The sequence below is a fragment of the Rhea pennata genome, chromosome 5 (assembly GCF_028389875.1).
Source record: "Rhea pennata isolate bPtePen1 chromosome 5, bPtePen1.pri, whole genome shotgun sequence".
Classification (NCBI taxonomy): domain Eukaryota; kingdom Metazoa; phylum Chordata; class Aves; order Rheiformes; family Rheidae; genus Rhea; species Rhea pennata.
In genome coordinates this window covers 59,710,926-59,724,755 of record NC_084667.1, presented here as the reverse complement: position 1 = coordinate 59,724,755, position 13,830 = coordinate 59,710,926, and the positions used below count along the sequence as shown (strand labels likewise).

The following is a 13,830-nucleotide window of genomic DNA, read 5'->3' as shown; positions in this document are numbered from 1 at the left end:
CCACTGCTAAAGCACTTTACACAAAAATTCAAGTCAGTGGGATATAAGCCAAATTTGGAATGTTTTGCTGGGTATAAACCAGATTTATGCACTTATTTAAGTAGGTGCTTAAATGCTCTAGTGAGCTTGAGTCTATATACACCACCATGGTTTTATCTGTGTCCCTTTTCTGCCAGCTTGGACATCTGATATAGAAGTCATCTTATAGCTAACCCTTATTTTTTTTTTGCCTTAAACCCTGCCTATAGCCACAATATAGAACAGCTGCCTGTGGAGTCATGTTCCACACATAACTTTAAAAATAAAATGCAAGTGACTGGAAAACATGGGTTTATAACTAGAAACAAAATACACAAGCATCTTGAAATAGAAATAAATGAAACACTTTCCACATGCTGAGAAAAGAACAAATAATCTCATATTTCCATTGCATTCTCTATTAGTACTGGTGTTTCAATACGGCAGTTCAGGGTATCCTAGAAATATAGTTCCTTAGCTGGAACTAGTTAAACCAGAAGCACTGCGAGGAAAAAGATTTTACCCATACGTAAGTTTTGCATACACACAGTAAGACTGCTCAATAGCAAACCTATTTGTAACAACTGCACTTCCAAAGACTTGAACCAACGTCCCCATAGATACACACTGCTTAGTACACGGTTAGCAAAAACGCAGCTTACAGGAGTGACTAAAGACTCATTTGTCCGTCCAGTCCTGCAATTCTGACAGCTCCCAGGAGTGGTTTTATTTATCAGCCCATGACTGTTGGATAGGAAGAGCTAAAACTAAGCTTGGAGGCTGTCTCCAGAATCTAGGGCACTTTTGAAGGAATCCAGACCTACTGCTGAGAGCTAAGCATGATGTGAGCCCGCTTGGTGAATCAGGTCCACAAGGGAGCCAGAAAGTGTTCCCGCAGCAAGGAGGACAGAGAAATTTCATGGGAAGAGCTGCAGGCAAGGGAGGGAAGGAGTCCTTTAGGGCATATGGAGAAGTGGAGGCCTTTCTAGTGTGAATTAGCCCTGCAAAAAGGGATTCACATAGTACTCCAATACTGGTGGGTTTCTAAGGTTTTATTTAATACTGTAACAAATTCAAAACCATCAGTTCTTCAAGTGTATGCTTTAGTGTCTCTCTTAAATCATTAAACCTTGGTGGAATAGTAATGAAATAATGCATCTAGCCACATTTTGCAATTATCACCTGTAACATTATATAACTGAGTCTTTTGCAAATATATGCTAAACTTATATTTGTATAAATTTTAACTGGATAGAACAGCAAAAGTAACCAAAAAAAGGAGCATTACAGGATCTGAAAACTTTTCTTGAGACATAGAAGATAATTTACTCTCCACAAGTACAGATAAAAAGTAGAATTTGGTTAGGGAAAAGTCTACTATTTCATTCATCAGTGCCTCACCTTGTTTTGCATCTATGACTGTTTTATATCACTGAGCCAGAAGCTAAATGCATTTAATTTGCATTCTAGTGCCATGTAGACACGGAACCAAGCAGCCCTGAAATGTCTCTTTTGTTACTTTGTAGAAAACATAACCCTGTAGTAAAAAAAAATAAGGAGAAAGTACCATACAATGCAGGACTGATCAGCAAATTCTATACGGTTGAGCATTTAAATACATTGTCATGTTTATATAATTAGGGGTGGGCAATTAGTGGCTTGATTTTTATTTTAGGGGCTTTTAATGTTGCCAGGAGGGGACATAGCTAAGACTTTTGAGAAGAGGGTGCAGTGACAGGAAAAAGAAAGCCAATAAAAACCCTTGTGCTTATTCAAGAGGGGTTCATAAGCTACCCGGAAAAGACAGGACTCCAGCTCTCCTGTGCCCGGGGGATCAGAGCCCACCAGTGGTCCTTTGCAGAACCCACCTTGCAGGAACCCCGTTAAGACACATACTTCAAAGGAACAGTCCCAAGGCACCAGCAGCGTCGCCAAACCCAGCTCCCCACCAAACAAGGTAAGCTCAGCAGCCCAGCTGCAGCCTTTTCCCTGTACCCAACAAGGTAACTTCTTCTGCCAAGCACAGAGCAATCCCTGAATGCATTTACCTTTGGCCTTCTCTTGTGTGAAGATTTTTCCCCTTTACCAACGTGTACTTGTCTCTCAGCACTCTGCTACCTTTTTTAATTGTATTTATTTATCTGACACTTGCTCTGAAGAAAAAAAAAAAGAAATGCCTCACAATGTATTGAATTGCTGCAAGGGTTTGTTTCTGTCTTTGGAAGAAGTGAATTATCTGCGACTTTACACAAAAATACAAAATAAAATAAGAATTTACCTAATACACACATGTGGCAATCAAGGGTATCAGCAGGAGGTCCTACAGAAACCCCAGACACCATACCCCCGTGCATACAACCCGGAGCAGGACCAATACTTGATAACCAACCTGAGGTGTGCCCTTTCCAGGGCAAACCACAGAGAGGTAAAGCAGGCATCATCACACGGCTCCCCTTAGCAGGATTCATCACCAGTTTTGCCATCTGAGGACAGGATTGTGTTTAACTCTCCTTGCTGTGAGGAGGCACAATTAGAACACCAGAGACAAGGACAGCTGAAGATATAGGATTGTCCAAAACCCATGTCCTTATGCTTGAAGTTTCTCCACTGGTCACTGAAAAGGACAGAGGAAATAGGATGATACAATGTCAGGAAGGTACCCAAATCTGCTGTCTCCGGAGCACAAAAGTCTGCCTAAGGAGTGGCAGTCACTTTGTGTGACTGTCTTGGTCTCCAAGAAGAATCACCACCTCATCCAGTATGTTTTAAATAACGAGTAGCAAAACAGAATTTGGAATTAGGTGACCTGTGTTCAGCTCACCTCTCATTTCAGTGCCGTATTTCACGTGTGACCTACGTAAAGTCATGAAAATATTTAAATATCGAAATCTTGCTCTCACTCTCACACTCCACACCACCAGCTGCAAAATGAGGAAAAAAACATTTCTGCACTCTTGTGAGGATGAGAGAGCTTTCTTGCTGCTTGGATACTAGGCTGCTAAGGCCACATAAAGAGAGAGAAAGCAGGAGGAAAAAAAATAATGTATTACAGGCTGTTCGGCCAAATAGCTTGAAGATACTCAAGATTATGCCATTACAGGCACCAGTTTTACATTAAATCTGCCTAGAGTTACAACAGCTGGCATCAGTGGGAGATGAGGCCCGGGCACAGCTACCTTTTAACCAGACAGTAAATGTAACAGAAGAGAAACAAACCTGCTGACTTGTTATGATGGACCTATCCGTGGATGGTTGATTCCAGTTCTTAAAGTTTTCTTGTATTTGTAACCTCATTTTTAATTGCTTTTTTTTCCATCAGGGAAAACAAGTATCTGAGCCTCAGGTCCTTTTTCTGTAAACTCTGTGATGTGCTAAGAGAATATAAGTATTATCATTGCTATTTATTTTACCCTTTGGTGTTTTGGCTCTCTTTCCTGATTGGTTTATTATGACTAATGTCAAAACTCCGTTTGCAGTTATCTCTCTTGGGCAAAGAGATAATATAATGTGACATTTAATACCGTGTACCACAGGCCATCTTCTCTCTTCAGAGCATTAAAATCACATACATAGCACGAAGCAATCATAACAATAGATGTATCTTTTATTCACAGATAAAAACTGAAGCAAGCTGTTATAATACATATTTGTACAAAGGATTTGAAAAAACCATAAAAAGGAAGATGATCAGAAAATATGATTCATTATGAAATGTGGTATTACATACACTATTAAACCTTTTCAAAAGTATTCGTTTGGCAACAATTTATCAATAGTTCCACACTTAAGTGGCCTCCTTCAAAAAAGCACAAATCTCATGCAGCATGTATAAACTTGATCCTGAGGGTTTGCCTTCCTTAGAAAAACTGTAAAAAGATATACTATTTGTCTTAAAAGTTCAAAATGCAAATGTTATATTTATAGACAAAACTATATAAAAATATGAACCTAACTTAACATTTACAAAAACTTTTTGTTTCTTTTTTTGCTTGTTTTATGGTTTTGGTAATAAACATAATTCTCAATTCCTGCAGTCAGAGAGGGAAAAAAAAAACAAAAAACAAAAAAAAACCAAACCACAGTGCCCTTTGTAGACTTCCTCACATCAAGTTAACGACTCCAAAAAGACCAAGTCCGTGATAAGTGAGGTTAGAAACCAAGGAAGTAGGTAAGCAGTTAATATATATCTATATATGTATATATAAAATGGAAAACAAACATTTATTTTGATCTGAAAAAGCAATAATACAAAACTTGAATGTAAAAGAATCATCTCAAAATGCCATAATACAACTTTTCAATAGATAAATGTTCATAAAAATATCTTGAATCCTAACCAAGAAAACAATTATAATACAATTTTAATTCTGCTACATAAAACAGCTTTTCTATGAAACAAGAAGGCAAGTTCAGGTATGAAAACATAATTTACTTATTGCTTTTGCTACAATGTTGTTTGTTTTTTACATATAGTCATAAATACACTATACAGTATAAAATATTTCATAGGAATACGTTTTGTGGTCTGCTTAGGTTTGCTGGCTTTAATTCTAGCACCAAATACAAAAAAGAAAATCAAATGAACTTTAAAGGCACTTCCATTGTTTGTTTGTTTGTTTGTTTTTTAAAGTCTTGGTTTGCACTAAATTTCTTCCCTCTGGTAGAAGCAACATTTGTTCCTTTTATCTTTGTACAGTTCAGGTCACGTTGAGGCACCAAATGATTTATGGACATTCCCATTCCTCAGCTGTTTCATTCTTCTACAACATTCATGTTGCTTTTTAGTCTTCACATTTCCTCCTTCACTTCCTAGCTCCCCATTCTCTTTTCTTCTTCGTGTCATACGATTCAGCTTCACTTCCTTCAGTCCTTTGAAAATCTCTCTTCAAACCTCCACTTCCCTTACTCCATCTTGCGCATCTGTTATCATTCCAATATCAAAACACGTCACTATCATGATATGTGACTTGCACAGATTAACACACTGCTCCAGTTCCTCTGTCACTTGTTCCAGTGCCTCCAGGTATTCCTGTGACTCCTTATCAAGGTCAGGATCCACTTCAACTGTCAGTCAAAAAAAAAGTGGGTAAGAGAAAAAGCTCACAATAAAACATTATTCTACTGGCTGCATTTAACTTGGATTTCATCACAAGGGAGAAAATCATGTGGAATACAATTTCATTTCTGTTGAACTAAGGAGCTTTGTCACTGTGTTCAACAGAGGCAAATCTCTACCTTGAAGCTCCAGTCAAGCACAGCACTCAGTCTATAAACAAATTTCAAGCCTCAGTTTCCCAGTGGGAATGTTTTTTTTCATTCTTTGGAAAGAAAGAAAATCCACTGTAGTGGATTATAAAGGTTATATATAAAAATATTTAATATTAATAATAATCACAGTGAGTCTCTGCACTGTTTCAACTTCCTCTTCTGGTTGAGCTTTTTGTTCTTTTCTGGTACTACTCAGCACTGAAAGCAAATCCTGTACCACAGTAATGCTCATGCAGTCACAGAGCTCGATTTTGCCAATAATCTAAACAAGTGCTTAACTCTGTCAGTGGGACTGGTCACATACTGAAAATTGGTCACATGCTTGATAATACTGCTATTTTGTAAAAACACTTACAGTCTTCTTTCCACTTATCTGGATCCATCATCAACCTGCACTTTGTCTCTTCCAACTCTTCCTTCAAAAATTCATGCTTTGCTTTTACTTCTCTGATTCGTTGCTGGCGTCTTTCTAGCATCTTCAGCTTCGTATGGAAATACATTAGACCCTTTTAAGACACAGAAAGACAATTTCATGAATTTGAGTGTTATGAGCTGACCTCCGACAGTTTGACACAAATTGCTCCTGGCTCATTACTTGTCAGAGTTAGCAGGTGGGTTGTTTTGTTTGGTTGGGTTTTTTTTATTTGAAGTGTACATTAATGGATTCTAATCTAGAGAACAGCACGCCACATCACTTCAGCATTTGTTGTACTTTACTGAATTAGCAAACATCTCTAGTACATTCTATAATTACTACTGTTTGTAGAGGATTTTTTTTCCAGCAGTGCAAATGATAAATACAGCCTAACAATAATTAGAATTATATTTAATACTAAGCCATAAGAATCTTTATTTTCTTAAAAGCACTCCTACCTTCTCAACATCCTGGAAAGGCTATTATGAAAGAAACAGGAAAAAGGCATCAGAAGAATATAGAATTCTGGTCTCCAAAATAGAATTAGTGGAAGTGTTTTCCAATTACAAGTAAATTAAACTCAGTGCATCCCTGATGTAATAGAATCTTGCCATTTATATAAAGAGTTAATGACCCTACAGTTGAGAGGGGCTGTAAGGTTTCATCAGCCAGGCAGGCTAAGACTATAAAGTCTTCTCATAACGTATTCATTGGTAACTTCCATTCACATCATCAGTCATGTTAAACACAATTAATTTTAGACAGTAATCATTTTCATTTTCTGTGTTAAGGGTACCCCAACATATGAATTGTAAAATTAATAATTATAGTGCTTTAATTGCAATCAATTTCCTGACCACCACTCCAGCATTCAAGTAAGGATTCTGCCTGTGTATCGTAACAGTTCTTGTAAAATATGTGCTGACCTCAGTTTCCTCTTGTCTGTGTCGCTGTAATCTTTCCACATCATCAATCTCATAAACTTTAATTTCAAATGGCTCTTTTAAAGTGCCTGGCAAAGGTGGTAGATCAACCCATTGGCCAGTGACACTGGGTTTTCTTCCTAGGGAGGCAGCATCCGGCAATGGAGCAGGAATCAGTCTACGACGCTGGAGACCTGAAATACAAAAGACAAGTGTTCCTCAGATTCAGAGGCCTAACAGATACAGAAGGTACGGTGGCAAATTAAAGATCTAGGTTCTCAGGATGCTTAGGAGGAAATGTTTCTCTTGATCTTTTCCTTTCAGTAAAGCAGACTCAGGCTGCTAACTGACTTACTATCTTGATGAAGTATGTTCCTCTCGGCTTACTGATGGGATTAACAGCAGTTCTTCTCCCAAAACAGATGTCTGGGCACCATTTCTTTATTTCCCCCTTCCAAAAATATTTTGCCTGGATTATTTTCTCTTTGGTGGGCAATAATGGCATTCACTACCTTGCTATGGCAATGAGACAGTGACTAGATTTCAAATCAATACTGATAATGCCAGAAGAATCTGAAAATCCCCCCCTCCTCCAGCTAAAGACAAGCAAGGCTATCTAGGTAAGATCCCATTGATAAGATCTCGTTTTATTACCTCTTCCAAGGACAAACAGTTCCCTCCAGGACCACTACCAATGCTTTAAGGTGCTAAATACTAGCAGTTTTCAATTACTTTGTGGGATTAGGATGTATGGGCACTTCAGAAGGCAGCAACCAGCCAAGCTGCAACTTGAGTCACCTCTAATGTCTGCATATTACTGTCCATTTGCACCAGCACTCAGAAGGTCAGAGCATGACCTCATCTACTCCTCAAGCACAACACTCCAAATTTATGAACAAACAGCAAATTGTCACCATGAGGCATCTGCTAAGACTCAAGTTTCCCAAAGCACAGACTGATCTGTGCATCTGAGGCTGACCTTTATATTACATCTATCAAGGATGAATATATGTATAGGGGTGATCAGGCAATGTTATAAAGTTGTAGTCTAATCCTTAGGCAAATAGGAAGGCTGAAGGCCACCAGAAACAAGCTGAAGTGCAATGTGGTAGTAGTACGTACAAGCAGCATCTGGCTGACAGATGACAGTAAACTTAGTGCCTGAAGTTTTTCTTCCTCTTAGGGAAAACCAACTTAGAGGATAGGTCTACTTGCTAATAGGGAGCACATCATACAGACAAGTCAGTGCTGCTCAGAGGAGGATACTCCTGAAATAACTTCTGAGACCTTTACAGGAGAGTTAAGTGCGAGCAAAGGTTGTAGGGTTAACCCTGCCATAAAATTCAAGAAGAAACAGAGAAAAATCCCAGTACATTCCCTGAGAGCAATGCACCTGGACAGATAACTCAAGAGTTACCTGGTATACACATTCTCAAGAAAAAAAAAATCCCTTACACTTAATTGCTTCCCTGTTAATTTCTAAGTAAAAATAATAACCACAAAGGAAACATTTTGGAAAGGGGAAGACTTGATCTTACTTCTATTTTGACTGGAGAAATGGCAGAGAGGAAGAAGGGCAGTCTTGGGATCAACCAGCTGAAGTACAGCTTTATGGAGAATGACCTGGGGATCCCAGTGCACATTGAGTTGAACATGAGCCAGCAACACTTCCTTGCAGCAAAGGCCAACAGGATCCTGGGCTGTATTAGGCACATCTTTGCCAGCAGGCCAACCAAGACAAGCCTTCCCCTCTAGGCAGCACTGGTGAGGCCATACCTGGAGTACTGGGTCCAGTTCTGGGCTTCTCAATACAAGAAAGACATGGACCTGCTGGAGCCAGTCCAATGAAGGGCCACAGAGATGATTAAGGGACTGAATCATCTCTCACATGAGGAGAAGCTGAGGGAGCTGAGGCTGTCCAGCTTGGAGAAGAGAAGGCTCAGGGGGGATCTAATCAATGTGTACAAATACCTGATGGCAGAGTATAAATAAGACAGAATCAGACTCTCCTCATTGATGCCCATTGACAGGACTATAGCTAACAGGCACGAACTGAAACATGGGAAATTCCACCTCAACACAAGAAAATGCTTCACTGTAAGGGTAGTTGAACACTGGAACAGGTTGCTCAGAGAGGCTATGGAGTCTCCATCCTTAGAGATACTCAAAATCCAACTGGACACAGTACTGGGCAATTTTTTCTAGTCGACCCTGCCGGAGCAGATGGATTGGATCAAACGATCCCAAGAGGTCCCTTCAAACCCCAACTACTCTGCGACTCTGTGATACAACCCAAGGAAGAGCTGAAAAATAGTCTCTCTGGACCATGAAAAGTTAATCTATGTAATCTATGTTCATCGCTGCCATCACCCCAATTTATTTACCCTGAATCACAAATACAGACCTGCCTGCTGAAATTACTCACTGTAAAGCTCTGATCCTGTAACCTGCAGGACCTCTCTGAACAGGATACTGAACAGATGTAGTCAAACATACATAGCATGCAGATTAACTTCATCATTATCATCACCTTGTGTCAGCCAAGGCCAACGTCGTTTCTTTAAGGTGAAGATGAAGTTAAAGAACAAGGGGAAAAGGTTTCTATTGACATCTCTGAAAGCAGGTTCTGTCCCCAGGATGAGTTTCCCTTCTAAAGCCTCCTTAAGTCTAGAGACTACAAGTCTTCAATACAGCTTGATGGTTTAAGCTACTCCAAGAATGTGTACAACACTTTACAATGACGACAATATATTTTAGGCCAATAATGGTTCTACACAAAACCTTTCTTGTAAGAAATAGTTAATTTAGCTCCTAGGAAACCTCATTTCATATATAAAACATGTTAGTGTGTCAGAGTGTAACACACTGAAAAAGTAATAGATAATTTACCGAAAAAAAGAAATAGTTTGTCATTTTTAAAGATGTTATAAGCATTTCCTGTGGCAAAAACAAATACAAATCCATCCACCTTCTCAATGAATGTGCAACTTATACAGCTGTTAATATTGATTTGTAGGAAAGGTTTGAGAGGTTGATGTCCTATGGAAAGAAAACTGCAGTAAATGTTGCACTAAGTCTCCAAACTGTTTTATCACCTGCTGAAGCAACTCAGTTGCTTTGACTAGAAAGCACCGTGAAACGTCCATCAACTTAATTCATTTTGTTCTAGTGTCAGAATTGAGCATCATGCATGTCTACAAGGATTGTAATAGTTACCCCCTCTCAACCAAGGAGTCAGATTCAGCCACACTCCTGGTATCAGTGCACGCACTTTTTCCAGTAGTAAGCACGCTTGGGTTGCTGCATCACACTGCTGGCCAGCAGCTGCAGCACACAGCTTGTCTCAGATTCTTCACGATACTACAGCACTTCCAAGCTGGACCGGTAAAAACGACTCTGTAACGCTAGTCATGGAAGCCTGATGCTGAAGCTGGCTACAGTCAGCCGCACTTACAGGAGCGCCACGTGTGAAAGCATCCGGCCGCGCCACGCGGCGCTGCGAACAGCGCGACGGCTGACGCGCCACGATCGCTGCCGATCCCGCCGGGCAATCTCCTCTCGCCCGTCCCCCAGGCCCTCCCCGGCCTGCCTGCGGCCATCTGCTCCCTGCTCCCTCACCGGCGCCTGGGAAGCACCGTGGGGCACGCCGCGCTTTCCCTGCCCCCCGGGATGGGGTGCCTGGGTCGCGCCTGCGAAGCGGCTCTGAGGTAAAACGAATGCCCGGCAGCGCCGGCGCGTCCAGCCCCGCCCGGCGTCCCCCTCCGGGGATGCGCCATGAGCCCGTTTCGGGCAGTTCCGGCCCCGCGTCCTGTTTGTTCCTTACCTGTTGACCTCTTCTTGGGGGACTTCAGGCTCCTCATGCGGCCCGGCGACGACATGCCGCTCTCGCTCATGGAGTCGTGCGCCGAGGAGGCGCTGCCCGTCGCCTCGCTGTCCCGAATCATGCTTTCATAGCCGCTGCTGCCCCCGCTGTGGTAGAAAAGCGCTGTCCTCCCCATGGCCGGCGGCAGTTCCCCGCTCAAAACGCTGCTGTTGTCGCTGCCGTGGCCGCTGCTGTACCGCTGCGGCCTCCGGGGAGCCGTTATCTTGCTGTAAGGGGACGGCAGCACTGGGACCTGCGACTTCTCGTCGCTGAGGTTGATGCCACTGTCGTTGCCGCTGTCCGAGTCGGTGGAGCCTCGGAAATGCCCCATCTTGGCCGAGCCGCCCGACACGAGCTCGTTGACGCGGCTGTTGGCCGCCCTCATGGCCTGCTTGGTCCCCATAATGGTTCCCCTGCCGGGTTTGCTGCCGACCGCCTGCACGGCGCGGGGGGCCGCCTTGCCGCTCGGGGCCGCGCCGGAGCTCTTCCCGACGGGCTGCGCTAGGGACTTCACAGAGGAACTGAGAGACTTGGAGCCGCTGGCGGAGAGGCTCCGGCTTTTATTTCCGTTGGCTTGGACCTTCTGGCTAGTTGTGCTTTTTGCCTGGCTGTTTTTGCAAGGCACAGAGGCAGCAAAGGACTGCGGTAAAGTCACACTAGAAGCAACAGGAGGGACGCCCAGCCTCGGGACGGAGCGCCCTGCCCTGCTGTTATTAGCACTCGCGTTTTCCCTTGCCACGTTTACTTTGGAGCCTACCGATGTCAGGCTGTCGCACCTTTCAAGGGACATGTGACTGCCGTAACGGTGGACAGCTTCACTCTTTGATGCCTTCGTCTTCAAACTTGATGTCATCTTAGGCAAAGAGTGGTCGCCCTTCAGGTTCATTCTACTGCTGGCACTTTCACTAACACAAGATCCAGCTTTTGACCGCAAATCTGCTTCTTCTTCAGCCTTTGGCATGGCAGCTCTGGCAAAGTCCAGGCTAGCAGCTTTTCCCCCACCATTTCCCAGACCAACAGGTTTCTGTTCCAGGCTCGATTTGCGTACAGGAGGTGTTGGAGGTGTTGGTCCACCTGGCCTAGGTAACATACTTGACTTCTGGGGCACGCTTTTCTTTCCTAATGACGATTTCAAGCTGCCAGCAGCCAAGGGAGCATCCAAATTCCCTCTGGTCACAGCCTCTGACAAAGTACTGTTAGTGTGCGATACTGGCACCACGCCTAGCGTAGTGGCTCCTCTCTTCAGCTGTGGCATCTTCATCACAGCTTCTGACTTCTTTGCAGCACTGCTGGAAGATTTGCAGGCCATTTCACAACCATCCACAACTCTCTGAGAACAGGCAAGCATAGTCTGTGACTTAGTTGGCCTGGATGACGTATTGAAATACTGGGCAGCTTTTCCTGGCTGCTTATCAGTACCAAATGTGTGAGATTTTGGAGAGGCTGCAGGGTTTGTTTCCAACTGATTATCCGTGCGCAAGAGCCAGGGATCTTCAAATATACAATGTGGACTCTGCAGCTCTTTATAGCTGAGTACAGCGTTATGGTGGATTGCAGACGAGGTAGTTTTTGTTTTCCTAGGAAGACTAGAATGTATGGTTTCTATCACAGGTGTATCTCGAGAATTAATAGATTTTATTTTTATGGGCTGATCAGTGACACAAAAAGCACTTTTTATCTGAGATGCTTTGGTAGTTTCTGGGGTTTGGGGGCTTTTGCTGATGCCTGAGGACAGCTTGCTGGAATTCATGCTCTCACTCTCCAGCTCAGAGAAGCAAAAACCACTGTCATGCAGAGCACTTTTCAGTGGTATGGGTACATTAGGTGAATCCAAATTGAAGGGTTCCTCAGATTTACTACAGCTGTAAGACGACTGTGCAACGAAACTGTCACTAGAATGTGCTCCATCACTTTCAATTGTACAGATGCTGACTTCGCTAAGCCATGAACTGATGGAGGAACGTCTGCTGCTGGTAAAGGGATCCTTAGCAAAGGGCACAACAATATCAATATTTACACCAGTAGAACCTTCCTGTGAGGTATAAGCATCAAACTCATCATTTATGCTGCTGATAATACTAACTGGCCTGGAACCTGATGCAAGGGCCTGAAGTGAGCAGTCGCTGTTAAAGCTAATGATACTGGAAGGTCTTCCATTATCCAAAATCCCACTAATGGATAGTTCTTCCACCACTGTGAAAACAAGCTCATCCTCTCCATTCAGCTCAACAGGCTGCTGCAAAGTCACCGTGGTGGTTAATATATCCCGATCAAAGCATTTACCTCTGAATGCTGACCGGAAGCTGTGTACCTCTATAGCACCCGAATGATTCTGGGTGTTGCTACCAACCAGAAATGTGCTTCCTATTGGGCTTTGCTCAGGTTTGTTAGCCATCTGCTTGCTCATTCCCACAGGAGGAGTCCGAACTGCATTGCTATTGTCCAACTCCAAACTCTCAGCCTTGCAGCTTGACACCTGTTCTTTCTGCTGTGGAGGTGGAGGTGCTGGGCTTGGCAATGGTCTCTTCACATACAAGGACTTTTCTTTAATGACAGGTTCAACTGTGGCTTTACTCTGCTCCTGATTCCTTGAAGGGCTACACCTTGAAGACTTCGGAGACTCTGTGATTGTCTCTCTTTCTCTTTCTCCCTCCAGTACTGAGTCTATTATTTTGCCATCAGCTTTGCTCTGCTGCTTGGAATGCTCTGTTTTGAAGTGAGGGATGCTCTTTTCATGACAATTGCCACCCCTTGGCGTAACAGCCTGGAAATGAAGATTATATCCTTTTTTTGGAGATGCACTATCTGGTGGAACCGTTTTCTTAAATCCTGCAGAAGGAGAAGATATCTTCTCCTTTATCAGTTTAGACTGTGCATTTTCTGTACCTCCAGGGACTGGATTACAATTGGATGCAACAGAGTTTTCTCCACAAGCAAATTTGATGGGTTCCTCACTTCCGTCAATGCACTCTAACCTTTCTTGCAATTCAGCAAAAGTGTTGCATTTAAAATGATCCTTGTCAGAACTTCTACCAATAGCAGAATTGTCTTTACTTCTCTTCTTGTTTAGGGATGGGATTATGGGAACAAATTCTGGAGGACCTTCATTATCTGTCAATTCCCTGTCAGACAAAGCTGCACCATTGGGACCGACATAAATGACAGTATCACAAGACTGTTCACTGCTGGAGGAATAATCAGGATCACTAGATATGCTCAGGACAGGAAGGTCAGGGTCAAGGGCAACAGTTCGTGGATGGAATGGTCGCAAATGGGGCGGTCTCCGGACATGTCCTTCTTCACATGAACTCTCTCCTCCAGATGAGCTGGATGCATACTGCAAA

The 13,830-nt window shown here is 42.9% G+C and overlaps 1 protein-coding gene across 1 annotated transcript in view; it reads right to left on the bottom strand.

Moving 5' to 3' along the window:
- Positions 1-3,601: 3,601 nt before the first annotated feature.
- Positions 3,602-13,830, bottom strand: part of KIF26A (kinesin family member 26A) — a 97,841-nt gene continuing 87,612 nt past the window's right edge. Inside the window, exons 12-15 of the mRNA XM_062577029.1 lie at positions 10,448-13,823; positions 6,628-6,818; positions 5,642-5,792; positions 3,602-5,082 (exon numbers count right to left, since the gene is read on the bottom strand). Coding sequence (XP_062433013.1) covers positions 4,904-5,082; positions 5,642-5,792; positions 6,628-6,818; positions 10,448-13,823 — 3,897 coding nt within the window. The 3' untranslated portion in view covers positions 3,602-4,903. The remainder of the gene's footprint in view (positions 5,083-5,641; positions 5,793-6,627; positions 6,819-10,447; positions 13,824-13,830) is intronic.